Source organism: Chiloscyllium plagiosum, unplaced genomic scaffold (genome assembly GCF_037043375.1).
Source record: "Chiloscyllium plagiosum isolate Xiang-an unplaced genomic scaffold, Cpla_swu_hap1 HiC_scaffold_4, whole genome shotgun sequence".
NCBI lineage: Eukaryota > Metazoa > Chordata > Chondrichthyes > Orectolobiformes > Hemiscylliidae > Chiloscyllium > Chiloscyllium plagiosum.
The window spans coordinates 99,549,062-99,576,844 of NW_028270142.1; the positions used below are offsets into that span (position 1 = coordinate 99,549,062).

The following is a 27,783-nucleotide window of genomic DNA, read 5'->3' on the forward strand; positions in this document are numbered from 1 at the left end:
TGTTCAGGTTTTTTTTTATTCTTTCATGTTGGCAAGGTCAATAGTTGCTGCCCATCCCTAACTGCCTTTGAGCCCTGTGATTTGTTAGCTTTTCAAGAGTCAGCCACATTGCTGTGTGATTATAGTTTAGGTATTTATCAGTAGCTGAACCTTGCTAAGAGTAAGCTTTGTCTACAATAAATTGATCAGTTTGAATTCTTTAAAGGAGTCATTTATTTTTGACAGTAATATTAAAGAGAAGCAATTGGTCATTTTGATAAGTGAATCAACATTTTACATTATTGTTGTGACTGGTAGAAGATTGGGGCTTGATTATCAGCACATTCCTTCCATTATTAATAAGTAAGAGTTAACAATATTTATTAATGTATTAATTGAATTTAAATTTCACCAAATGCCAAGATGGCGTTTGGATCCACATCTTCAAAGCATTAGCTTGAGCCTCCTGGATTGCTAGACCTGTGACAATCCTGTGAAATGTAATGGTAAATAATCTATGGAGTTTAGAGACTAGAATCAAACCGTGCCTATGGTTTCTGTATCAGTTTAGATGAGAAGGAGGCATTGCCCTCCTCATTTGCCATCCGTAACACAACGTAATTTTCACATTGGACTTCTATTACGACCATGTCGTACAATTGTAGCGCTGAACCTATTTATGCATTTCATTCTATAAACAAGCTCCACTCATGATTTGTGGAGAAGAGCTGCAGCCTCTAAAAAAAGGAAATGTCATATTGGGGATCAAAGTAAATATAAGTGAAACCATTAGCCCGGTCACCTAATAATCTTTGGAGCAGTGAGGTGTGTTGTCCCTCAGATGGGAATGCTATATTAATATAGCTCAAGGAGGTAGTTACCATGGTCATCCAGTGCCCTGAGGAGTGGATAATGGTTTACAACAAAAGGTAATAATGTATGTCAAAGGAAGCAGCACAGTGTCTTTGCTACAAGGCCTCGAGACTTTAAGTGGTGTCACCAGCTGTGTCATGAGAAGAGTCTACCACAGCCTTGATTTAGTGGAGTGTATTCGCCATGCATAACATGAGTAGCTCCATCTCACCCACACAGTCCTAAAGCACTTTGATAGCTTCTTATGATTGTTCATTATGCTCCAGGGTACATTTTACAGCAGCTTTCTTTCACAATAAGAGCTCAATTCCTAACAATCTGTTGCTTCCTAACAAACCCTTTCATCCACTGTACCACAATAATGCGTGTTTCTATCCTCTCATCCTCTCTGAGCAGCTGACAACTATGTGATTATCTGTATCTGACTCCCTGCCAATGTCAGTTGAGAAATCCCTAATTTATTTTTTCAGACGTCATCAGATAACATGAGGCAAAGAAGCTGCATAGAAAGACTTTTTGAGGCACATATTGAGGTATACACAACAGAAACATTTCAGTAGCTAATAGACCACTTTGATAAATGTCACATAATTGGCATGCCAGAAAAGTTTAAAGCCCTGGAATAAAAGGGACAGTTGCAGTATGGTTAGGGCATTGAATAACTGACAGGAAACAGTCAGTAGTAGTGAAGCAATACAGAATCGTTCCCCTGATGTCAGCGCTAGGACAATGGCTTTTCTTGATATATGTCAATGAACTGGACTTAGATGTACAGGGAACAATTCTAAAATTGTCAGATGTCACAAAACATGGAAGTTCAGTTAATGCTGAAGCAGATAGGGTACACTACAAGAGGACATCGAGAGGTTGCTGAAACAGATGGACAGTGGCAGATGAAATTTAATGCAGCAAAGTATGAAATGATACATCTTGCATGGAAGTACAAGAGACAGAATACAATTCTAAAGGTGGGGCAGAAACAAACAAAACTGGATATGACTGTGGAAGGTGGCAATACAGGATAAAAATGTGATTAAAAAGGAAAATGGAATCTTTGGCTTTATAAATATGGATACAATATGTTGCATTGACAGACCAGCTCAATACGGTGTATCAGCGTCTGCTCATGAAGACTGTCACCATCGTCCTTTTTAAATGTAGGCAACTGCTTGGAGGAAAACCACTTCCTGGTCTAATTCAAAGAGTCTGTTATATTTTATTGCATTTAGCAATTGCTTAGGGGTTACATTGCTGTCATAGACATGATTACAAAGACTGTGAGAAAGGCCAGATGTTAGGTCTTGCCAAATGGCATTTAACTGCTCTCTGGTGAGAATCATGCCAGGCCGCTTGTAAAACATGTAAAAGTTTGAGAAAGATGATCTCAACATCAAGATCAGCCTCGTCGTTCTTCTTGCCTGGTTTCACCTCACATCTAACCATAGCCCACTTTACTCAGTTAAAAATCCCACAGCACCAGGTTATAGTCCAACCGGTTTTATTTGGAAACACTTGCTCTCAGAGCACTGCTTCTTCATCAAGTGGCTGTGCAGTGTTCCAAAAGCTAGGGCTTCCAAATAAACCTGTTGGACTATAACCTGGTGTTATGTGATTTTTAACTTTGTCCACCACAGTCCAATATCAGCACCTCCAAATCATGACTACCACTTTACTCAAACACTTAAAAGATTCTGGTTTGAGAGTGTGTTGCTGGAAAAACACAGCAGGTCAGGCAGCATCCAGGGAGCAGGAAAATCGATGTTTCAGGTATGATAAAGGGCTCCGGCCCGAAACATCGATTTTCCTGCTCCCTGGACGCTGCCTGACCTGCTGTGTTTTTCCAGCAACATACTCTCGACTCTGATCTCCAGCACTTGCAGACCTCATTGTCTCCTATTTAAAAGGTTCTGCCCATTATGGCCAGTTCTGAAAATGATATTTTTGGAAGGAGGTGAAGGCTTGAAAAAAGGTGGTCAGAAACTCTGAGACTTTACTCCTGGGAGGAGGACAGAAGTTTAGAGGGAATTTAATGAGGGGTCTAGACAGCTTAGAGAGAAAATGTCTACTGTTAGAAACATCACGAACTATAGCACGGATTTACAGTAACTGGTAAAAGAACCAGCAGCGAGGAAAGGGAAAATATTATTCGCAGTGAGTGATAAGGTTCTGCCATGTGATGTCTGAGAATACAGTTAACTTAGATTTGAGCATGACTTCCAAAACTTTGATTGAATAAGCAACTGAATAGAAGGAATTTGCAAGGTTGTCGGGGAAAGGGGAGATGTGGATTAGCTAATTGCTGTTCCAGAAAGCTGGTACCGACTAAATGGTCTGCTTCCAGATCAGAAGCAGTCTGTGATGCTCCACAAATTAAGCTTTCCAGTCACAAGAAAGACACCATGACAGCAAATGTTACCACAATGCAGAGAATATATTTTTGGAAATAAAATCTGGTTGTGCTTCAGTTGTGCTATGCTGCTCTTGCATAGAAACAGTTGATGCATTGTTCGGTGATAGGAAGGCAGCCAAAGGAAAATAAGATCTGGTGATGCATACATCAGACATCTGATTTGATTCCATCAGCTTACTGCTGGGTAAGTTAGGTTTAAGATATCTCCACAGTCTTCATGTTTTTTAAACCCAAACTTTGAATCATCTCTCTGCAAGTTTGAGCAGGGTTTAATGCCGTCTAGAGAGTTGCACTAGTTCCTTTCAAACAGGACTGCTAATATTGGCCAGCAGTAGGTCCACCCTGGGTTCCTGACCGTGAGGTCAGAAATTGCCTCCTTTAGAATTGCTGCTCAATGAGAGGCTACAGGGAGCAGTGGGTAGCTGCCATCAATATGCCAGCGAGAGCCCTAAGATTGCTGAGAGATCTAGGCCATAGGCTCTCAGCAGCTCCCTCCCATTCTTGAAGCTGGGTCTTTCGACCATCTCTCAGCACCCCTCAGAATAGCCCCATCGGACTTACTTTTTCAGCTTCCTGCCCAGCCATTTCACTACCCACTGCTGGTTAAATACAAGGAGCAGTGAGGAATTAAATCTGGAGTGCACATTGGAGAGGGAGGGCCATTCACGAGATTTCCTTAAATTTATCAGGGCAGAGGCAGGAAGCAGATGGTGTCCTTTTCTGACAGCGTCCCCCCAATCTAATGCCCCCTCCTTAACAGAGGACATTAAATTCCACACATTATACTTTTTCTATCTTTATTTCTTTTAAATGAGGTGGTGTTCTATTTCATTGTCATAGTCCTTGACCCTCTACCTTAATTTCTCATTTTAAAAACACAAGGGCCTCTCTTCATGTCGCAATATCTCCCTTCATTTTACAGCTGCCCTGCAGGGATTGTACATAAATCTCTGAATGCTCTAATAATTGCTGAACTGGCCATGTGATTTAACAAAGTTACCAACGAGAAAAATAATACAATGATTTGAGTTTTCAACATTCCCTGCCTCTATCTGGAGCTAAACAAGTGACAGAATGGATGGCTGTGTTCAACAAGAACACCTCAGGCATTACTTGATCTGCTTCTGTCTGCAGTTTTTATCCCTTAATTCATTTTGCTGACCTACATAGGGTTTGATCAAAAACAAATAGATTTATGATGGTCTCTCAAAACACTAATGAGACTCCGTCTATTAAAGGGATTATTTTCTAGCAGAGTGCTTGACAAGCCCTTCTTCCTTTTTACAACCCACAATGCAATTATGTAAATCATGCTTGAAGCACCTAGACAATGTGTAGGATGCCAGCGTTTTGGATATTTCTCTTCAGCAACCAATGAATGTTTGTTTTGCTGGACACATCCGCTATTAAGTAAGCAGTTCTTCAAAGGTGTGTTTTTACCAGTGGATCTCCCAAGTCATTATTCACGGCAGTTTGAAAAGTGATGCTCAATGCATGACTCTACCTAGCAGAGGCAGAATGCCAATGCTTCGGCAATTGCTCCTACCATTGCCCTAATATAGAACATTGCGCTATGGGCTTCAGGACTGTCACCAGCCTCAACTCTTCAGGAAGTCTTCCCTCCCCAACTATCCCTACCAGTCCACAAACCCATTTCTACCTTCTTTCCAAAACCCATAAACAATGTTGCCCTGGCTCTTTAATCTTTTCAGCCTGCTCCTGTCTTACTTCATCCCTTCCTTTCTCCCCTTGCGCAGTCTGAGTTCTGATGAAAGGTTGTCCACCTGAAACATTATCACAATTTCTCTCCACACATGGAGCCTGACCTGCTGCGTATCAGAAGAACTTTTGCATTTTATTTCAGATTCCCAGCACCAGGAATATTTTGCATCTTTTGTGAAAATGAGATAGGGATTTAGATACGAGAGTGTGGCACTAGAAAAGCACAGCAGGTCAGACAGCATTTGAGGAGCAGGAGAATCAACTTTTCAAGCATTAGCCCTTCATCAGGAAATTCGTGACGAAGGGCTTATGCCCGAAATGTCGATTCTCCTGCTTCTCGGATGCTGACTGACCTGCTGTGCTTTTCCAGCACCACACTCTCGACTTTGATCTCCAGCAACTTCAGTCCCCACATTCTTCTAAGGATCTGGATATAATGGTTGCGTCAAAAACTTACCAACCTGTCTGGCTTCATATTTGCCACCTGCCAAACTTTCTTTTAGACAGCTTGGAGGCTGCTTGGCTCGCACAAGAGCCTTATTAAAACATAGAAATTTTCACCTCAAAACGTCATTAGGAACCGGATGGTATTTGAATGGATGACTGAGCAGGGTACACACTTTTAACAGTTGAGCCTACTTCCCAATCATTTTTGTTGGCAAGTGGCACTTTAAATAGACCTGACCATTAAAATGGACTTGGCACAGCCACTATCACTCCCCAATGGGCACGCACCAAAGCTGTCCATATCTGTACAGCTAAGCATTAAAACCCAATGATTCATTTAATTTACTTGCTGGAATTAAAATGGAAATCTGCTTTTCTACTAGCCTTGTATTTATTAATCATATATTGTTTAATTCATTTTATATTCTCCGTCTGTACAAATGGCCTGAATGCTCCCCATCTTTCCAAATTGGACATATTTCAGATTTGGAGAGAGTGAGGACTGCAGATCAGAGCTGAAAAATGTGTTGCTGGAAAAGCACAGCAGGTCAGGCAACATCAAAGGAGCAGGAGAATCGACGTTTCGGGCATAAGCCCTTCTTCAGGGCTGTACCCTGCTCAGTCATCCATTCAAATACCATCCAGTTCCTAATGACGTTTCGAGGTGAAAATTTCTATGTTTTAATAAGGCTCCAAGCTGTCTAAAAGAAATATTTCAGATTTACAAACACAAGAAATAAGAGCAGGATTAGGCCATTCAGCCCCTCAAACTTGCTTCACAGTTCAGCAAAAATCATGGCTGATCCGCCCCAGGTGTCAATTTCTCTTTTGTGCCAACACCTCATAACCGTCAACTTCCAAAAATCTTTCTACTTTCTCTTTAGATACTTGATCAGTGAACTAGGCTCCGGCTTTACTGTTCATCATTCAGTACCAGGCAGATATAGCAGTGCAATGATAAAACAGCATTCTCACAAAACAATCCTATGCCAGTAGTCATAGTGGCAAGATCCTCCAGCCTCTGTTATGATTCTTCAGGCAACGATGAAATCATCTCCGTCTGATTGCTCAGTGGGCTGCTGTAAGCCCAGAGGTAGATGATGCATCTTTGCGACCTGTTAGAACTAATTTTTGAAATTTGAACCTCTCTGATGTATATTTATTCCCATTATAGTAAGAAATATATTTTAACATCCCTGCTATTTTTGCAAAGGGTGGTGTGATCTTTTAAAAAAGAATAGTCCATTGTAAAGAATTCCACAAATCAAGGGACAATAACAATTGACCTTATGATATATTGACTCATTCACTTTTTTATGTAAAGGAATGTTAGATGAGGTAAAGAGATTGTTAGCATAACAAATATGCAATTATTCAACACTGGAAGAGTTACAGCGCCCACTTAAACATAATAAGATGCTTCATAGGTGTATATTCAAACAGAATTTGACAGCAAGATACATAAGTCAATATTAGCACAGATAACACTGTCAGAAAATATTGACACCATTCTACATTCAGTACCATTCATTTGCAATCATCTGGATTCCAAAGTGATCATTTAGTCATCTGTTGCCATCAAATTGTGATCAAACGACATGATTCGTCAATAACTGACATGCACAGATACAATTCAAACCTCAACAACATTATTTGTGATCAAGTAGCATCATTCAAGTACTCAGAAGATACTTATCTGATGTGAAAAGCCATCAAGGAGCTTGTTCATATGGAAAATCTCTAGTGATCATGGCAACATAACTAAAACAAAATCTGATGTCTGAAATTTAAGGTCCTAGTTGCTGCAGTATGCAGATTGTTTTAGGCAGCATTGGCGCTCCAGTCACTGTAGTAATCACTATTGTGGGGGTGTAGGTTCTAGAGGATTGGTGCTTTTGGCAAATTTGGGCAAACCTTCCAAACACGATTTCAAGGTGGTCCTTTACCATACGCTTATAGGCAATAATTCGTGATCTTTCTATTGTCAACTGACTTCCAGCTTTCCTGCTTCTCCTTTGATTTATTTTGTCTGTTCTCAGAACTAGACGTGTTCTCTTAATTAAATTCCATTTGAGAGGCATGCCAATTGTTCAGTTTTGAAACAAACATTTGCACAGAAAATTGCAAGAATTGCCAGTGATGATTTTAGTTGAGATTTGCACATGTTGAAATGTATGGCTAATCTTAATAGGCTCTTGAGAATAAAGTTGGTATTTATTTGAAGTAATAATTTGCAATATCCCACATCAAAAAAATAATGGAAAGATTCTTCCATTATTTTAGTTAGGTACTTTTTTCTCCCCGCTGTATTCATATTCATTGGGATTGGATTCTCCCACAAGATATTCTGCAAGTTTCTTGGATTCCATGGCCCGATTAAACAGATGCAAAACTCCCTGCTCCCTCCAATCACTCCCCCTCAGATTGCAGCTCCTCTACTCCTTCTCACCCCTCCACCATGGTCAGATTGCAAAACCTCCCTGCGATCATCTTCCAACATTGTAGCTCTTATCTCACCAGATTGTAGCACCTCCCAGTGAATAATTCCCAATCTCCTTAGGTCATTCCCAGCCTGTAGCTCCTATTCCACCCCTTCCCACATCAGTTGTAGTACCTCCCTGCACCCCTTGCAGCAGTCTCCTGCCCTCTCCACCCAGACCATTTGGATTTCTAGCCCAATGATAGTTCCACTACACCACCACTTTCCCTGACTCTGGAAGTAGGAAGATCATCATGCTAAAAGATGGTGAATTGAGCACTTTTGATGACAAATAAATACTGTTAATTATCATCAGTAAGTATTCCAAATTAAAACCTGTTGATGTCAAATGATATACTTATTATTTTGAATGCAATTGAACACAATGATTGTCAACATTTTATGGTGGGGAACAATTTGGTATTAAGGAATATCTCAACAGGAGAGACACAGACAGGACAGGATCAGAGAGGGAATTCCAGAGTGTGTGTGTGTGTGTGTGTGGGGGGGGGGGGGGGGGGGGGGGGGGGCGGTCTAGCTACAATTCTGAAGCTTTGAAAATTGGAAACATGCCGCACTTTGATAAACTTGAAACTTGATAGTCTGGAGAATATCAGAAACTATTGTGCAACTAGAAGTAGCTGCAGCTTTACTCCCCACAAGAAACCCAAAGTCAGGCAGCTCAGATGTGAATCACACCACCTGATTCTGAAGTATGCCAGAGTCTGCAGGTTCATTCATAGTAATCGGCTTCTGCCTGCAGCCAGTTAACCAGATAGAAATAAAGTGCAGATCTGAAAATGGACAGGCCCTTCAATGGGACTGTGGAGCAACTGGCCAGAACGCTTTGGCAGCCCTCCTCTGGAGTGGCTTACTCAGCTAAAACTGACCGCACTAAGCTTGAGCATAATGAACCACATACCCCTCCCAACATACAGCGGCATATATGTTCTAGTTCAGGCACAGATGCAATGCTATCTTTAAGCTGATGTCCAGCCAGGCTCCAATAAAACTGTTAGCACATTGTCTGCTATTACACACAACCCATTGTTAGCCACTAACAGTCCCCATTATTAGCTAATCACCTTCCTAGCCAGACCGATATACACTTCTTTGTCTGACCAGCTGTTCTTCTCCCACTTTGGGCTATATCCCAAGCTATCATTCAGTCCTTACCCCCTCCACCCACCGTATCTTCTGCATTTACCTCTCAAGTTTCAAATCTAATACTGATCTTGCTTTTTGTACACCTTCTGTGCAGCTTTAACTTTGTATACCTAACTTTACTCAATCACCCTATGATCTGTATGTCCTTGTATATTATGAACTGCCTGTACTGCATGCAAAACAAACCTTTTCACTTTACTTCGGTACATGTGACAATAATAAATCAAATCAAATCAAATATAAACGGACATTTTCCTAGCTACCATTAGAATACTGAATGGACTCACAAACTCTTAACATTTGCCTGTACTTGTGTTTTTGTTTTTGCCGCTGTTTACCTATTATTTACTGTCTATGCTACTTAACCCCTTGATCTGCCTGTATTGCTCGCAAGACAAAGCTTTTCACTGTGCCACGATACATGTGACAATAAATTCAATTCAATTCAGTTCAGAAGAAGGATCAGTCGACCCGAAATGTTAACTTTGATTTCTCTTCACAGATGCTGCCGGACGTGGTGAGCTTTTCCAGCAATTTCTGCTTCTATTTCTGACTTACGGAATCCGAGGTTCTTACAGTCTTTATTCTCTGATAAAGCTTGACTGTAATGTAAAGAGGAAAGAAAAATCAAAAGAAGTCAAGGAGCAAACAGAAACAAATGAAATGGAGAGAGAGGGAAAAATAGATATGGGAAAGGAAGTATGAAGTTGAACAAAATAAAAGGTCCAATTGTCATTTTTCACTATGACTAGCCCACACTTCCCCTCCAAAGTCCTTAATACTAAATTATAGCTCCAACCTTTGCTGATTGCTGTTTCATATCTTCAGGTTTGGAGTCATAGAGAGAAAGGACATGGTTATAGGGTAATTGAAGAAGCAAAGACAATTCGTCTCTGAACAGGAGAGTGTGCAGTACTTGTAAGCTGCAGATTCACCGACAGGCACTGGTTGAGAATTGATTTGACATTACTCCCTTCTTTCTTACACTGTAAGAAAACTGCCATCTTAATTATATCACAGATAGGTTGAGGATGAATTTCTACAGCAGTTTATCCAATAAACCAACATAACTTCAGCAAAAAAACAGAGAAACAAATAGTATAAGTACGCAGAGTGGAACACCTTGCAGAATCCATCTCCTTAAGAGTTTGTTCAAAAACCAACATGGTGGTCTCAGCCTTTCCTTTACATGAAAAAAGATAAGTTGCCTGCTATGATGAAATGTATAGGGTTGACTAAATTCCACATAGTAATAAGCATTCTGAAGCAAAATGTGTTAGGGATTGAGTGGATCTGTGTGGTGGTGCCACCTGACAGGTATTTTGCAAATGATCCAGAGTACAACTGTGGATAGCAAGAGCTCTGTCCCATTTTCTCAGGCTTGCTGCAGTCAGGTGACTGCAAATCACTCAAAGAGTAGCGTACATACTAATGCATCAGAATATAACTTCACAATTGCAGCAATTATGTTGTCAAATGCAAATAGTACATTTCAAGAAGCATAAAATAGATTGGAAGTGCTTAATACATTTATGAGGAAGCTAGATAAATACAGGAGGGAGAAACAGATAGAAGGATATTTTGATCATGATTAGTTAACATGAGATAGAAAGAGATTGCATGGAACATTAAAACTGACAAAAACTAGTTGGGTTCAAATACTGCGTTTGCTCTAAATTCTATGTTAATTGTCTGACTCAAAAAGTATACAATCATACATGATCCATTCACCAGTATAGCATAGGGTCATGTGCTCATCAAGTTGGACACAGTTACTAATTTCATATGTTAAATAAGTTGTTTTATAGATTCACAAAATATGCCATATTCCAAAGGCATTAACAAATTGAAAACTGTTTGTTCTTTGATTGAAATTAGTCTTTCAAATGCCAATTTCCTGACACACTCTCTTCCTTTCAGAACAGCCTTTTACAATGATTGAAGCTGCTTGATCATGGAGCATGTAAATACATTCCAATCAACTGCATTCTATCTTGCAGTTAAAATCTTGCCCTCGTACAATTTAATGTAAAGATTTAACAGTCAGCTTTCTCTAGCTGACATGAAAGGCAATCAATAGTTTTCTTTTCCTCCCCTCCAGACAGAGGGCAGCTATTTAGGATTGCAATGAGAAAAATCTCTTCATTTCAGGGATTGTGAACTTTTAGAATTATCCACCCTGGAGGCTGCAGTTATAAGTCAATGAGTGTATTCAAGACAGATATCGATAAATATTGGTCTCTAAGGGAATCAAGGAATATGGGAATGTACTGGAAAATAGAGATGAGGCAGGAGACCATCAATGAGCTTACTGACTTGTTCAGCAGGCTTGAGGTGCATTATGGCCTATTCCTGCTCCTATTTCTTATGTTCTTAAATAAGGCAACTATATTGCTTTACAGGTAGTTCTTCTATAATGCAATGGTTGTGTTCTTGTGCAACCCTGCATTATAGAAAATTCGCGCTTTAGAAACAGCGCTTAAAGTCTTGACGATGTAATTGCATTACAGCCACCACATGTTTTAAAAGTTTGTGCTTTAGAAACAGTGTCCCCAATTCGTCAATCACATTACAGCGAATTCACATTAATGAAATGTGCATTATAGTAGAACGATCTGTATTATAATTTAAAACCATGTTTATACATGTTGACATCAAATCTAGTGTTACAGTTGAGGCTCAGCTGAGATAGGTTCCAATTTACACCATAGACTAGCAAGTTAATTGTATTCTTGTTTTTTCCATAGAATCTGTAGAATCCCAACAGTGTGGAAAGAGGCCATTTGGCCGAATAGCACCACATCCAGACCCATCCCCCCTACCCTATCCCCATAACCCGACATTTCTCATGGCTAACACACCCAACCATCACATCTCTGAACATTATGGGTAATTTAGCATGGTCAATCCATCCAACCTGCACATCTTTGGACTATGGGAGGAAAGTGAAGCAGCTGGCAGAAACCCCCACAGACACAGGGAGAATGTGCAAACTCCACGCAGACAGTCGCCTGAGGATGGAATCGAACCCAGGTCTCTGGCATTGTGCCGTGCTACCACTGAGCCACTGTGCTGCCCATAAAAGAAGTTTCATATTTAACATGATAATAAATCCTAAGTCACTTCACGAAAGCATTATAAAGTAAAATTATAGACACTCAACCATACACTTCAGTCTTAAAGAAGATGGTTCAAAGTTTGGTCAAAGACATAGGTTTTAAGGAGTGTCTTAAATGAAGTAAAGGAGACAATGACACAGAGAGATCTAGGGAAGAAATACCAGACTGTAGGACCTTGGCAGGTGAAGAGAAAAAGTTATAGTAACAGGTTTTCACCAAGACGCAATTGGACAAGTGTAGATCTTTCAGAAGTTTGGAGGATTGCAGTAGACCACAGTGATAGGTAAGCAAGCCATTAAAGGTACTTGACAATATACATTAAATTTCAAAGAAGTCAATATAGATCAACAAACACAAAGACCGGTGGGTGAATGGGACTTGGTGCGAGTAAGGACATGAACAGCAGTTATGGATGCCTTTGCAGTTGAATCTGAGACACCAGACATTGCAATACATTGAAATGGTCAGTTTTAGAGATAACAAAGGTGAGAATGAAAGCAGTCAGGATAACCTTTTTTATGCACTTTAAGGCATTGATTCTGTTTAACACCAGTTTATAGTCTGCCATCCGTTATTGTGCCCTAAATTCATTGAGAGCTTAGCACATTTCATTCTCTCTTTCCAAAAAACAAGCAGATGCTGCAAGTACATTGTCAAAAGTATTGTGGGGTTTGGAGGTGGCTGCAATCTTGGAAAAACAATGTTCATGACCTTTTCCGGTGCCACGTCTTTCCTATCTTAAGGTAATTAGCCATAGTTCATGAGGGACTGTAAAGACAAGTGAGTATATTCATTTGGAGCATCACACTGTTTGAAGCATGGGGGAAGACTTCCATGAACTGACATAGACATATGATTGAACCTATGCTGTCCAAATGTGCATGGCGACAAATCGTGCCTAGTATTTTAGTGGCAATCAAAATGCCTTCTGACTATGGCATTTCCCTTACCAGCTGCATTTAAATCACCAGGTTAAACCATAGGATGCTTTTTGAGTGACAAGAACTATTTGCTGGTGGAATGGCTAATGACCCCAAAGCTTCATACATTCATGGGTGTGTAACATGCATTCAATGACTGCCTGTGGTGGAATGGCTATGTGACAGAGCAGGTAACTGGAGTGCTGAAACAACACTTTCACTGTCTGGGCCACACTTGAGGAGTCTTCTAAAACTCCTCAAGATCTTCCTCAAGAGCAGAAGTCAAGATCTGTGGTGGACTCTGGCAATACATGTATCTAAGAATATTTAACATGAAGGCAGAGGCCTTGCCACTGAGTATATAAGAGCAGCTGAGGAGAAATAACATAAGAAAGAAGGTAACCTAGACAACCCTTTCTGCTTGGACTGTCCATAAAAAAATCATCCATTTGTGATTATAAGAACTGCAAGGACAAAGCCCCATTCACCAGCAATGCAACACTTTACTTTTCTTCTATCACTGACCATCACTTGACCACAATTCAAAAACCATCATTTCATTACATAAATATAAATGAAATGATGCCAAATACTTACAAAGGTCAACTAATCACCTTTTTGAATTCACCAGTGCCTTTTCCTCTCCTACTGTTCCGACAGTGAGCTACATTAGTGACCTGCATGGTGGAAGGCTGCTGGCTTTAATTGAGGAAATGGCTAGCAGGATCATGTCAAGTAACTCTGGACTTAGTGGCAGAACTGTGGTCTGCACTTTTAGCATTACTAGTTTGCATTATCTACTGGATAAGTAACAAAAAGAACACTGACAGTGTTGGAAAACCAAATGCTGTCAACCTGACAGAAAGGTCAGTACACTTGCATTCCAAGGAACCACAGCTGTAAGTGCATGACAATATTCAGAGATTGGGTTGCTGTTGCTTGTGATACAATGCTAGCTGTGACAGCATTCAACAGTCACTGCAGCATGTTTGGGTTCTCATGTGTGTTGATTGAATTGACCATCACTTCCATGTCGGCAAAGATGACTCCCAGCTTTGTGCAATGCCAAGTTGACGCTCACCTCACTCATCTTCCTCGTCCCGGCACACAGACCTTCTGGCAAGATTCACAATGTATCAGGCATTTCATTTTGCAAGCCAATCAGTTTCGTCCTTTGGGTGACTTCAGCGATATCACATCTGAGTCCTTCAACAGCAGAACCCCTGCACAGTCTCTCCTTTCCAGCAAGCTGCTCCAGTCACAAACACCACACATTTCAGAGACACAGACCAGCTTAAAGCAGCATGGGCTAGCTTTCAGTATTTCCAGCCACTAGAATTAGAATCCTTACAGTGTGGAAACAGGCCCTTTGGCCCAACAAGTCCACACCGACTCTCCAAAGAATAACCCACCCAGGCCCATTCCCCTACCCTATTACTCTATATTTCCCTTGACTAATGCACCTAACCTACACACCCCTGAATACTATGGGCAATTTAATTTGGCCAACTCACCTAACCTGCACATCTTTGGAATGTGGGACGAAACTGGAGCACCTGGAGGAAACACACGCAGATATGGGGAGAATGTGCAAACTCCACGCAGACAGTCACCTGAGGCTGGAATCGGACCAGGGTCCCTGGTGCTGTGAGGCAGCAGTGCTACCCACTGAGCCACCGTGCCACCCATTGCGCAACTCATGATGTTGTCCGCCTGCTGATGCCAACAGCCAAGAACGAGTATGATTAGTGCTGGTTGGACACAGCGATCACATAAATGAGCAGCAGCACGAAGGTGACATACTGCCTGCAAATAATAGATGTGAGATAATCATGAACTGGGTCCTCATGACCTTTTTGAGAGCCTTCCAATTTAACCCCATTGAGATTTGTGTCTGTGAAAAACCATGCTAAGCATGAAGGTGCAATTCATGAATTCTGTGTCATAGAGTCATAGAAATGTAAAGCACGGAAACAGACCCTTCGGTCCAACTCGTCCATGCCGACCAGATATCCCAACCCAATCTAGTCCCAACTGCCAGCATTTGGCCCATATCCCTCCAAACCCTTCCTATTCATAGACTCTTCCAAATGCCTTTTAAATGCTGTAATTGTACCAGCCTCCACTACTTCCTCTGGTAGCTCATTCCATACAAGTACCACCCTCTGAGTGAAAATGTTGTCTCTTAGGTCTCTTTTATATCTTTGCCCTCTCACCGTAAACCTATGCCCTCTAGTTCTGGACTCCTCCACCTCTTAAACATATAATAGATTCTCTTTTATGGTCTGACCCTGCCACTACCACGAACCCTTTTTTGAGCCAGATTCATCTTCCACACAAGTTCGGCTCCCAGGGGAAATTAAGCCATTATGGGTGCATCTACTAGAGTCATTGAGGACCTCCACTGATTGACTTCAATTTCCTCTGAATGGTCTTCAAAGTGATGGTGAGAATGATTCATGACAGGATTATCTGCGGGAACGAAAACCTATTACCCTGCCACATTTACCTACATCACATTGTCTGATGTGTTATATCAAATGTTTCATCGTGTTCATCTCAGATGAGATGGTAGAGGAGCGTCCAGTCCATTTTCCTTCATGTATATATGATATATAAGTGCATTGCCAAACTTCTTTCTCATCATTTCATCTTCCATTCAATACATGAATGATCCAACATTTCATTGAGTACTTGCCAGTACAAAATGAACACTTTATTTAAGATAACACAAAAGAACACTGAGATTTTCAAACCATTCAATCTTGGCTGGAAATTAATCGTATTTCTTCTCTTTTGCAGTGTAAAAAAATTCATTGCATTTCTCCAAAGCATAGTGAAGACATGCAGAGGCTTTTCTTCACACAGTCCAAAAAATAGATTAACTGGCCGAGGAGTTGGAGAAAATATTTGGGCTGCTATTACAACTTACAGCGAGCATTCCAGCCAGCAATCGTTTTAATTAATAATAGCTGCAAAATGGTATTGGCTAAATCCATAAGAGTTACTTCACACAGTCCAAGAGAAAGCAGAACGTTCTGAGCATATATGTGGGCGGCACGGTGGGTGGCACAGTGGTTAGCACTGCTGCCTCACAGCGCCAGAGACCCGGGTTCAATTCCCGCCTCAGGCGACTGACTGTGTGGAGTTTGCACGTTGTCCCCGTGTCTGTGTGGGTTTCCTCCGGGTGCTCCGGTTTCCTCCCACAGTCCAAAGATGTGCAGGTAAGGTGAATTGGCCATGCTAAATTGCCCGTAGTGTTAGGTAAGGGGTAAATGTAGGGGTATGGTGTGGGTTGCGCTTCGGCTGGTCGGTGTGGACTTGTTGGGCCGAAGGGCCTGTTTCCACACTGTAATGTAATCTAATCTAATCTAAAAAATATCGATTTGGTACATGTTTAACCAAGTCATGCAAATAGAAAACACTGGAGATTTCAACCTTCAGAGCAGCTTTACTGAAGTTCTACCAATTTAAGCTCATTAAGTGCTTGGATCTGTGGCATTGATACCGGAGTGATAGAAATGATTCTGAAGCAAAGTGCCATGAATGCTAGAAATCTGAAATAAAAACAGAAAATACTGGAAAGACTTTCCTCGCCTGTATGACCTTGAGAAAGTTTGTGCAGAAGTATCTGGCAAGTAATCTAGCTTATCATGGTTCCATTGAGTTGATTGTTTTTGGCATTCAAATGTGATACATATGGTTAATGGAATGAGGAAAGTATTGCATTTATTTGGAACAATTCATGACTACACAATGTCCCAAAGCAATTTATACTTATTTTATAAATTATGTTGAAGCATAGCCATTGTTGTATTGTGGGAAATGCAGCAGCCAATTATACAACAGTAATATAATAACGACCAGTGTGATGATACTAGGGCTTTATAAGGTACAATTTCTCCTGTTTGAAGAAGCCAATGAAGTAAACAGCTTGTGAGGGCTTTCTTTGTTAAGTTAGAACAATAGATGCACCATGAATGGGTGTGATCAGTCTCCCACAGAGCCGGGGTTTTAGTTTAGTTTTCAGTTTTAGGAGTTTTGAAATTCGTTGTCGAAGCTGTTAAACATCTTTATGGGTGGCACGGTGGCACAGTGGTTAGCACTGCTGCCTCACAGCGCCAGAGACCCGGGTTCAATTCCTGCCTCAGGCGACTGTGTGATGTTTGCACATTCTCCCCGTGTCTGCGTGGGCACCCCTCCGGGTGCTCCAGTTTCCTCCCACAATCCAAAAATATGCAGGTCAGGTGAATTGGCCATGCTAAATTGCCCATAGTATTAGGTGCAGGGGTAAACATAGGGGAATGGGTCTGGGTGGGTGCGCTTCGGTGGGTCGGTGTGGACTTGTTGGGCCGAAGGGCCTGTTTCCACACTGTAAGTAATCTAATTTCTCTTTGCCAGAATTTTGTCTCAACATTCTTTCCTCCTGGACTGCAGAACTGCATGTGAGATAGGAGAAAGTGAGGACTGCAAATGCTGGGGATCAGAGCTTAAATATGTGTTGCTGGAAAAGCGCAGCAGGTCAGGCAGCATCAAAGGAGAAGGAGAATCCTTCATTCCTGAAGAAGGGCTTATGTCCGAAACGTCGATTCTCCTTCTCCTTTGATGCTGCCTGACCTGCTGCGCTTTTCCAGCAACACATTTTTAAGCTCTGCATGTGAGATAGTCTATTTTACTGAATTTGCCTTTACCAAGGGCGTGTCTTTAGGATGTTACTATATTGGAACAGTTGCTCTTTAGTAGTTAAATAATACATTATTCTGTTATGTTTTCCAATAGAGCTAAAGTTATACCAAATCATCTTTCTTTTGTTTGTATTTTAACTGTACTGTAAGAATAAAGTGTGTTTTTCTTAAAGCCTAGTGGTGTGACCAATTGACTCACATCTGAAATGCAGCACCTTACACTTGCCTGTAAAGAACATAAACGTTAGGGTCTCAGCTATCTCTTTGATATATTTAAAGAGGTTTTGATCTGGTCCGTAAGCAGATGATCTGTTTTTGTAATCTTAATTGAAGCATAAATACTCTTTCTACTCTTCTATGACAGACAGCCATAGAACTTCATCCATCAACATGCCTTGCTTATCTTGGGAATAAAGCAGAATAAACTGACCAATTTATTAGAATCAGTTTGGTACAGCATTGGAAAAAAATGCTCATGAGTATCAGCTTCTGTGTGAAGAAAATAAATATTACTCAGTTCAATTGTTCTGAATAAGCTCCCTACACATACATTTTCCAAAAGATAAATATTTGGTTTTTAGAGTGACTGTTCCTTCCTTTGGACTTTGTACATAGAAGTCAAACATTTATACAACATATACTCATGTAACTTATGTATACTGTAGTCAACAGCATGCTTAAAAAAGTTATGTTCTCTAAGTGGCATCTGAAGGGATCACTTTAATGTAATTTATCTGCTGGAAACTGATGGGATTGTACCTGTTTATAACCCATCTGATTTATCCTCCATTGAAGTCATATATGTGCCTCATCCAGTCACATCAATTTTCCACTGAGCAGGTTAAAAGCAGAAAGTGCTTGAGAAACTCAGTAGGTCTGGCAGCATCTGTGAAAAATGAAACAGGGTTAACATTTTGAGTCTAATATGACATCTTATTCAAGTTCTAAAGAAGAATTATAGACTCAGTTAACTCTTCACATCTGTAACCAGACCTGCTGAGTTTCACAGGCACTTCCTGTTTTTAAGACACGCAGGAGAATTCTTAGAGGCATGGCATTCTAAACAGAACTCTATCAATAAACACATCAACTTAGATTCCATCTACCTTCCCTTGAAAAAAAGAACCCAGAAATGACACCATCCACCTTCAGAAACCAAAACCTATAAGTAGAGAGGTGGGATATACCACCAGTGCTTCACCCACTCTCACTGATGATGTTACTTAGTCATGGTGATGAAACATCTGAAAACAAACCTTCCAGCTCAGTGAGCTAACTTACATACTTTCTGTTTTTATTTCAGATCTCCAGCATCCACAGTAGTTTTTAAAATTTTAGTTATAATTAAAATCTTTAATGTGACTTGCTGGATATGGATCCATTCACATTTATAATGGCACCTGCTTTGTTTTGTTCTTGTATATAGACATACATCACACATTTTTTGTTACTTTTCTTGTGATATTTTAAGTAAAATAAGCAGGGATTTCAGACTTATAATTAATTATCTACCATTGCAAATAAAACTAATATGGAAAAAAAATCATAATTTATTTGCAATAACCTTAATTACCCCATCTAACTTCAGTTACAAACAAAACAAGTCAGGAATCGCATCAATTTTAAGAGAAAGCTCAGGATAAGCTGGAGTTTATAAGAATGATTGTGACTTGATTGAAGTGTATAAGATCATTGGCATGGACAAGGTGGCCATGGAAAAGATCTTTCCTCTTGTGGATCAGTTGAGAACTAATAGGCATTGTTTTAAAATTATTGGCCATCTGTTCAGGACAAAGTTGAGAAGAATTGTTGATGTGACTTTGGAACTCTCTGCCTCAGAAGCCAGTGGAGGCAAGTTCATTTTAAGGCAGAAGTAGCTAATTGTCAGAAAAGGTAATCAAAGGTTACTGGGCCAAGATTGGAATAAGGAATTCGAATAACATAGATTGGCCACAATCTTACTGAATATCAGAGCAGACTTGAAGTGCCGAATAGTCTACCTCTACTTCAATTTCATTTGTTCACATAATTGATCTACTTAAATAGTGGGACAGGCTTCAGGGCCTTCATCAACATCTCCTGCTCTTACCTTTCAAACCTTAATATTTGAAGAATATGAAGGCTGCTTGGGGAAATTTTCAAACTTCTCATTAATCCAAGAGAGCTTGGACACTGAATGTACAATCTCTACATTTTTTCATTTTCTGTATTACAATGAAATAATATTTGGGTAGGTTCACCATCCAGTCAGGGATCAACCCTAGTTCACTGAATGATTCAGGAGAGCTTGCCAAGAACAGCACCAGGCACACCTAAAAGTGAGGTGACTATCTGGTGAAACTACAAAACAGGACTGTGTGCCTGCTAAACAGCAAAAGCAGCAGGTGATTGACAGAGCTAAGTGATTCCACAACCAATGGATCAGATATAAGTTCCGCAGCCCTGTCATTTCCATTTATAAATTAAATAACTCACTGGGGAATAAGGGTTCACAAATATCATCATCTTCAATAATGAGAGAGCCCAGCACATTAGTGCAAGTAGATAAGGCTCAAGAATTTGCAAAAACCTTCAGCCAGAAGTGCCAAATGGGTGATCCATCTCAGCCTCCTCCAGATGATTCCTGAAGAAGGGCTCATGCCCGAAATGTCGATTCTCCTGTTCCTTGGATGCTGCCTGACCTGCTGCGCTTTTCCACAACACATTTTCAGCTCCTCCAGATGTCCCCAGCATCACAGATGCCAGTCTCCAGCCAATTTGATTCATTCAACATATGATTACGAAATGGTTGGAGGCACTGGATACTGCAAAGGCTATGGGCCCTGACAACATTCTGGCAATAGAACAAAAGACTTGAGCTCCAGAATTTGCTGTGCCCCTAAACAAGCTCTTCCAGTACTACTACAATACTGGCATCTACTTGACAATGTGGAAAATCGCTTACATCTCTATGACTTTATGACTCTATAAATTCAATTTGGCCAATTACTGCCACATTAGTCTAATCTTCATCATCAGTAATGTGTTGGAACCATGCTATCAAGCAGCCATTGTTTCGCAATAAGCTACTCAGTTTGGTTTCTGCTAGTGCTACTCAGCAGCTGACTTCATTTCAAGTCATGGACAAAGGAAATGAATTCCAGAGGAGAGATGAAAGTGTGCCTTGACATCAAGCTACATCAAGGAACCCAGTCAAACCTGGAGTCAATGGAAATCAGAAGGAATGCTCCTTATTAATTGGAGTCATACCTGGCATAAAGGAATATAGTCATTGTTGTTAGAAGTCAGCAATCTCAGCTCCAGGATATCTCTGCAGGAATTCCTCAGGGTAGCATCGGAGGCCCAACTGTCTTCAGCTGCTTCATCAATGACCTTCCCTCAATCAAACAATGTTCAGCAGCATTCGCAACACCTCAGATACTAAAGCAATGTATGTTCAAATGCAGCAAGACCTGGACCATATCCAGGTGTGGGCTAATAAGGGACAAGTAACATTTGCACCACGAAAGTGCCAGGCAATGATACCTCCAACAAAACAATAACTAACCATCATCCATTGACATTTAATGGCATCATAATCACTGAATCCCCACTGTCAACTTACTTGTGGTTAGGATTGATCATAAATTGAAATGAACTAGTGTTGTAAGTGTTATGGCAACACCAGCACAGTATAGGAGTCTCACAGTGGGTAACTCACCTCCTGACTCCCCAAACCCAGTTCACCTTCTACAAGGTACAGGCCAGTGACAGAATACTTCCCAGTTGTCTGGATGAGTGCAGCTCCAACAACACTCAGGATGCTTAATACCATAGGCATCAAAAAGCAACTTTTTGATTAGCATACATAAACAAACGCTCTGACACTTACTATCAGTAGTGTGCATCATCTATAAGGTGCACTGCAGAAATTAACTGAGGCTCCTGGAAAAGTACCTTCTAAACCCATGACCACAGCCATATAGAAGGGCACGAACTGCACCACCACCTGCCATTCATAATCTTGACTTGGAAATATATCATCATTTATTCAGTGTCTTCTCTCAAAGTCCTGAATCTCCCTCCCTAATAGCACAGTCAGTCTACGTACAGCACATGGATTTTTAAGTACATTAAACTCTTTGAAAGTTTCATCGCATAGTATACAAGGCAAAATGAATATTTTTAAATTCTGCGCCTGAGTACATACTTTTCAAGTAGTGAAGCTTCACCTGTAGCTGTTTGCTTCAATCTTACAAATATGAAACACTTTGAATCTTGGCCATTCATCAATATAAAAAAAATCTTGCTCTCATGTCTAACTTGTCATGATCATCAGATGTTTCAATGTGCTTTCTGGCCAATTTTCTTTTTTGAAATGTAGTCATAGCCATTATTTGGAAATACAGCAGCTAATATGTGCTCAGTAAACTCCATGAACAGTAAAATGATCGTGACCAGCTAATCTGTGTTTTTGTGATGTTAATTAAAGAATGAACATTGGTCATGACATTGGAGATAACTTTTGCTCTTCACATTGGTGTCACGAGATCTTTTACTTCCACCCAAGCAAGCAGATGGTCTTCAGGTTAACGTCACATCTGAAAGGTGTCACTTCTGACAGCACAGTGTGTCCTCAGGACTGCCTGGAGTACCAACCATGACCTCTGCGCTCAGGCACTGAAATAGGACTTAACCCAGATCATTGTCATTAAGATGATGGTGCAACCAATTACTGATTCAAATTATAGCAGCTTTGCTGCATCTCCCACAACACTGAAGAATTACTCTTTTTGTTACATGTATCTACCTTGCCCCCATCTCCCCACAAGTTTCTTAAGGATATTTAGCAAAGTAAATTCTGGAAAAATATGTCTGAATGTACATTGTCTGAAATTACTACAGAAATGTCAGAGTCATGCATCTTCATTTATAGAAGCCTTTGAAAGGAAACAGCTGTAGCCTGGATTTACTGTTTATTTTAGTGCAGTCTCTAAAGAGGAAAAGCAATAATGTCAGTGTCTAATTTATTTATAGTATCAGTTCCTATAATAAATTATCTGTTGATAAAAGCCGCCTGTTACAGCAATTTCTCCCTTGGATCCAGGTAATGTTCATTAACATCAAGAGAACTTCAAAGCAAGATGAGTCATAATTATTCCGTCAATTGTAATAAGGTCTGTATATGTAGGTCTTTCAAACACTGCACAGGTTACTTTTGTAAATAAAAGTGCTTACCATCATGATTTGGGTTTCCTAATGTCCATGGTTCATCAGAGTCGAAGTGAGTGTCACCCCCAATGCCGGGTCCTGGGAAATAGGCATGTGCAAGGAAGCCCCCTTCACCGTCAAAGGGTGAGCTGTCACCATGGAAACCAGAAGCAAACATAATTGTAATGTCCACATCCCTCTTCTTGTTTTCCAACTCCACATACGGTATTTCTTCAAATGTCAGTGGAGTTACGTTCTGCCACACATCAAAGGCATGGCGTATCGCTCTGTGTGTTTCTAGTTTTCCTACTTTAGGAGTGAAGTTTTTAATGCTGTAGGTGAAGTAAGAAAGGCAATGAGAATCTTCGCAAAAGGATTTCATCCTTGTGACATTGTTAAACTAGAACAGTTTCTTTTAGTTTTTCTTGATCAGTTGACAGCTTATCTGGACTACTGAAAAACAAATGATAATTAACATATATGTGTTATCTGATAGATATTCATATAGTTGTCAGGTATTACAGTATTTGTGTATTGCTGAGAAAAGACGCATCATATCAAACCTTTCCATCTTGCATTCATCAGGATAAATCATAAGAATACCAACGTAAAGGCAAAGCAATTTTTTATACTATGGAAAGAGAGTATCAATTGGTTGGCAAGTGGACCTTGCTTGGTAGATGCATTGCCATGGAGAATATGCCAATCTGGTTATATCTTTTGACAGTAGCTGTTTTACGCCACTACAGTGCAATGGCAACACAAGTGGAGTTTGTCACTAAAAGAATGCTGCCACCAAGCCAAAAAGACATTTTTCATCTCACACAAGTGAGCAATGTGGCATATGAATTTCACTGTGGATGTGACCATACAACCCAAAGACTGGCAGATCGTATCAAAAATCAATATGCCTTCAGCTGTTCGCAACAAACAACTGTACCCAACCAGCTGTGTTTACAAAACTTAAAACACTGTGTCCAACGTTCCATATAATGCCATGATTGGATAACATTTGCAAAATAATCCTGAGTATTATAAGGATTTTGGATTGTCTCTCAGACTTGTAGTGTGGTGCACTTAAATGCACAGTCGCTACGATAAATAGCTAGAAAGATAGATAGAAAGAACAAGGACAAGAATTGTGCCTGTTTCACTGGTCAAAACAGATGACAGTCATTCTCTAGTTCATTTCACAGAACAATGCCTTGAGCAATCAGAGTCAAAATGCCTGATTTAAGCTTAAACTATAGTTTGGCACTTAACTATCAGTCATCATTTAACTGGGGAATTCTCCACGGCTATGTCTCTAACAATTACAGTCCACCAGCCTTCTCTTCTCATACAGTATAGAAAAGTGTTTTAACTTAGTTGGTATTTCTTGCAAACTGAAAGTCCAAGACAAAACTTTTTGACAAAACATGTTTTTCTTTTCAAAAATACTCAAATATTCATATTTTTGGAGTTTTTTTCAAGTCATAATTTGAAAAGAAAAGAATCAATGTCTCAAGAAAAGTTGTGTCCACTTCTATGGAAGGTGAGAGTTTGCCATAATCATTGTGAAGGCATTTTCCGCACAATGAAGATGTCTTAATTTTCTTAAAGTTTCTATTAATTTTAGAAAAGAAATGCTTAATTTTTGAACTTCCATGTCAAGTATAGTAATTTACGGGAACAATAATCATAAAAATCATAAAAAAGACATGGAGGTAAATTTTTTTTCAGATGGTGATTCACATATGGCATAAGCTTCCTGAGGCAGTCGTAGATGTGGGCATAATTAGAACATTTTAAAGATATTTGGTTGGAAAGGTTTAGAAGGATTTCGGTGAGGAACAGGCAGGCAGGACTAGTTCCGTTTGGAATTATAATTGACATAGACTGGTTGGACCGAAGGGTCTGTTTCTGTGTCATATGACTCTATGGCTCTATAAAATAAAAACAAAGAATTGCAATTATGAGATCAGAACATCTCAACTAATTTCACTCTTTAAAACTGCAGGATCCATTCTTAGGAAAGCAAATACAGTAAATATGGTACATGAGAAAAAAATCCCCAAAATAACATTGCGAGAATGTCAAGATAAATTACTTTGTGTCCCAATGAATAAGAGAAAAGTACTGACTCCTGCTCTTCAAATATTGACAAGTCATTTTAAACTCAATCACACCCATTAGAAAACATCTTTGTTCTGATTAAAGGTTATCATCTTGAACATAAGGTATCAAGGTCCCAGCATCAAGATTATTGGCTGACCCCAAGGTTATGTATCACATCATAGCACTCATCACAGCAAGTTTACATGAGGCATTCTCCCAGTTGGTCACTTCTCACTGCTCTTCTTGGGGTTGTGGGCAGCATTGTCATGCAGGAGGTTATAGAGTCATTGAGTCATACAGCATGGAAATAGATCCTTCAATCCAACCAGTCCATGCTGACCATAATCCCAAACTAAACTAGTCTCACTTGCCTGCATTTGGCCCATATCCCTCCAAACCTTTCCCCTCCATGTACTTATCCAAATGTCTTTTAAATATTGTGACTGTACTTGCATCTACTATTTCTTCTGGTGGTTTATTCCACACATGAACCACTCTCTGTAAAACAGTTGCCCCTCATGTCCTTTTTAAAACTTGCTTCTCTCACCTTAAGAATATGCCCCCTAATTTTGAACTCCCCCACCTGAGGGAAAATACATTTGCTATTCACCTTATCTATGCCCCTTGTGATTTTGTAAACTTTTGTAAGGTCACCCCTCAGATTCCTAACCTCCAGTGAAAAAGTGTCTGCCTATCTTTATAACTCAAACTCTCCATTCCCGGCAACAATCTGGTAAATCTTTTCTAAACCCTCTCCAATTTAATAATATCCTTCCTATAGCAGAGTTCCTGAACTGCACACAGTATTCAAGATGAAACCTCACCAATGTCCTGTACGACCTCAACATGCCATCCCAACTCCTATACTCAAAGGTCTGAGCAATGAAGGTAAGTGTGCTAAATCCCTTCTTAACCACCCTGTCTACATGTGATGCAAATTTCAAAGAATTATATATCTGAATCTCTAGGTCTCTATCTTCCAAAACACTACTCAGTGCCCTACTTTTAACTGTATAAGTCCTGCCCTTGTTTGTTTCACCAAAATGAAATACCTAACAGGACCTGTAGCACAGCCAATGGCCCACCAGGAGAGATGACTGTTGCTTCAGAAGCAAAGTGCAGGATGGCATTTTGCAATTGGTTCCCCCAGTGTTTATTGAAAATGTTTAAGGAGGAGAGAGAGAGAGATACTCAGAGATGTTTAAGCCATTGATGTACACAGCCACGATTATGGCCACAGCCGTAACTGTTTCTGCCTTGTGTCTTCATCATAGGCATTTGTGAGAACTCTCCAGTGGTCAATCTGTCATCCAGAGGTTGTCTATACACAGTTTGTGAGCTCTAGATTCAGCAGTGAGCCTGCCTAATGCCAGGAAAGGAATAATAGCACTTGTGTTGGCCTTAAAATTAGCTTTTAGCTGCTCACCACAAAGGGGTAGGAAACCAATTCCTCTCACAGTGCAGATGGTAGGACAGTGGTGGGAGAGCCATCCCATTGGGTTCACCACTACTCTACTGATTTAGCACCTAGCTCCAAATCGCTCTCTGAGGCAAATCTAACCTACTGATCCTTTTCTCTCAGATGTTGCCTGACCTGCTGACTATCTCCAACACCTGGACTGTTATTCAACACTTTTCCCTGAATATTCACATCCGAGAATCTAGCAATCTAAGTGTTACGTTAAAAGGGTCAGCACTTCCTCTCATATTTTGTTTGATTCTACAATTTGCTGAACTCAAGGTTAGAATACCATTGATGTAGTCTAACTCAACGGAGTCCTCATACTCCAGACTACGTGATGTGAAATTCAATGACTTCAGACTAAGGGGTGGCAGATTCAAAACAGAGCTGAAGAGGAATTATTTCTCAGAAAGGGATGTGAATCCAAGGAATTCAATGCCCCACAATGAGGTGGGTGCCAGGACACTGAATAAACTTAGGGAGGAGATAGACAAATTATTAATTAGTGACAGATTAAAGGGGAGTGGGCAGGGAAGTGGAGTTGAGGCTGAGATGAGAACAGCCATGATTGGATTAAATGGCAGAGCAGACCTGATCAGCTGAACAGATTACTCCTGCTTTGTGGTCTTATTTTCTTATATTGCTATGGCAGCACAACTTGTCAGTCCTTGTCCTCTATCAAGAGGGTCTTTGGACAACTGTATATAGCAGAGTCTAGCCAAACCAATGTAATTGGATTTGGAAGGGAATACATCATTGGATTCAGCTGCTCTATTCCTACATTAGCAGTGCACTTTCAACCAATGGAATTGGAAAGCATTACGATCAAATTCGGAGTCAGGCAGAGCTGTGGAGAAAGTGAGGACTGCAGATGCGGAGATCAGAGTCGAAGAGCGGTGCTGGAAAAGCACAGCTGATCAGGCAGCATTCGAGGAGCAGGAGAGTCAACATTTCAGACAAAAGCCCTACATCAGCTCTTCTTCTGCTCCTCGGATGCTGCCTGACCAGCTGTGCTTTTCCAGCACCATGCTCTTAGACTCAGTATAGCTGTCCCATCTGCCTTGTCTTGCTCATCTGCTGTAAATGTTGAATCTTTCACTGAGTTCAGCAAGAGGATTTAGGCAGGGCAGATGGCAATTCCAGATTCTGGTGGCTCTCAGATTGGAGCCTCCCTGGATGTGCATTACATTATGTGGAGGTGATGGTGTTAAATACACCAGTGTTAACAGTATT

The 27,783-nt window shown here is 40.4% G+C and overlaps 1 protein-coding gene across 2 annotated transcripts in view; it reads right to left on the minus strand.

The window, feature by feature from the left end:
* mmp16a (matrix metallopeptidase 16a (membrane-inserted)) overlaps positions 1-27,783 on the minus strand; it is a 253,187-nt gene that overhangs the window by 109,206 nt on the left and 116,198 nt on the right. The window contains exon 4 of one of the 2 annotated variants that reach the window (XM_043688130.2): positions 23,019-23,323. In XM_043688130.2, the coding sequence (XP_043544065.1) occupies positions 23,019-23,323 (305 nt within the window). Of the gene's footprint in view, positions 1-23,018; positions 23,445-27,783 lie in introns of both variants that reach the window. The other variant, XM_043688132.2, reaches the window with a different exon arrangement.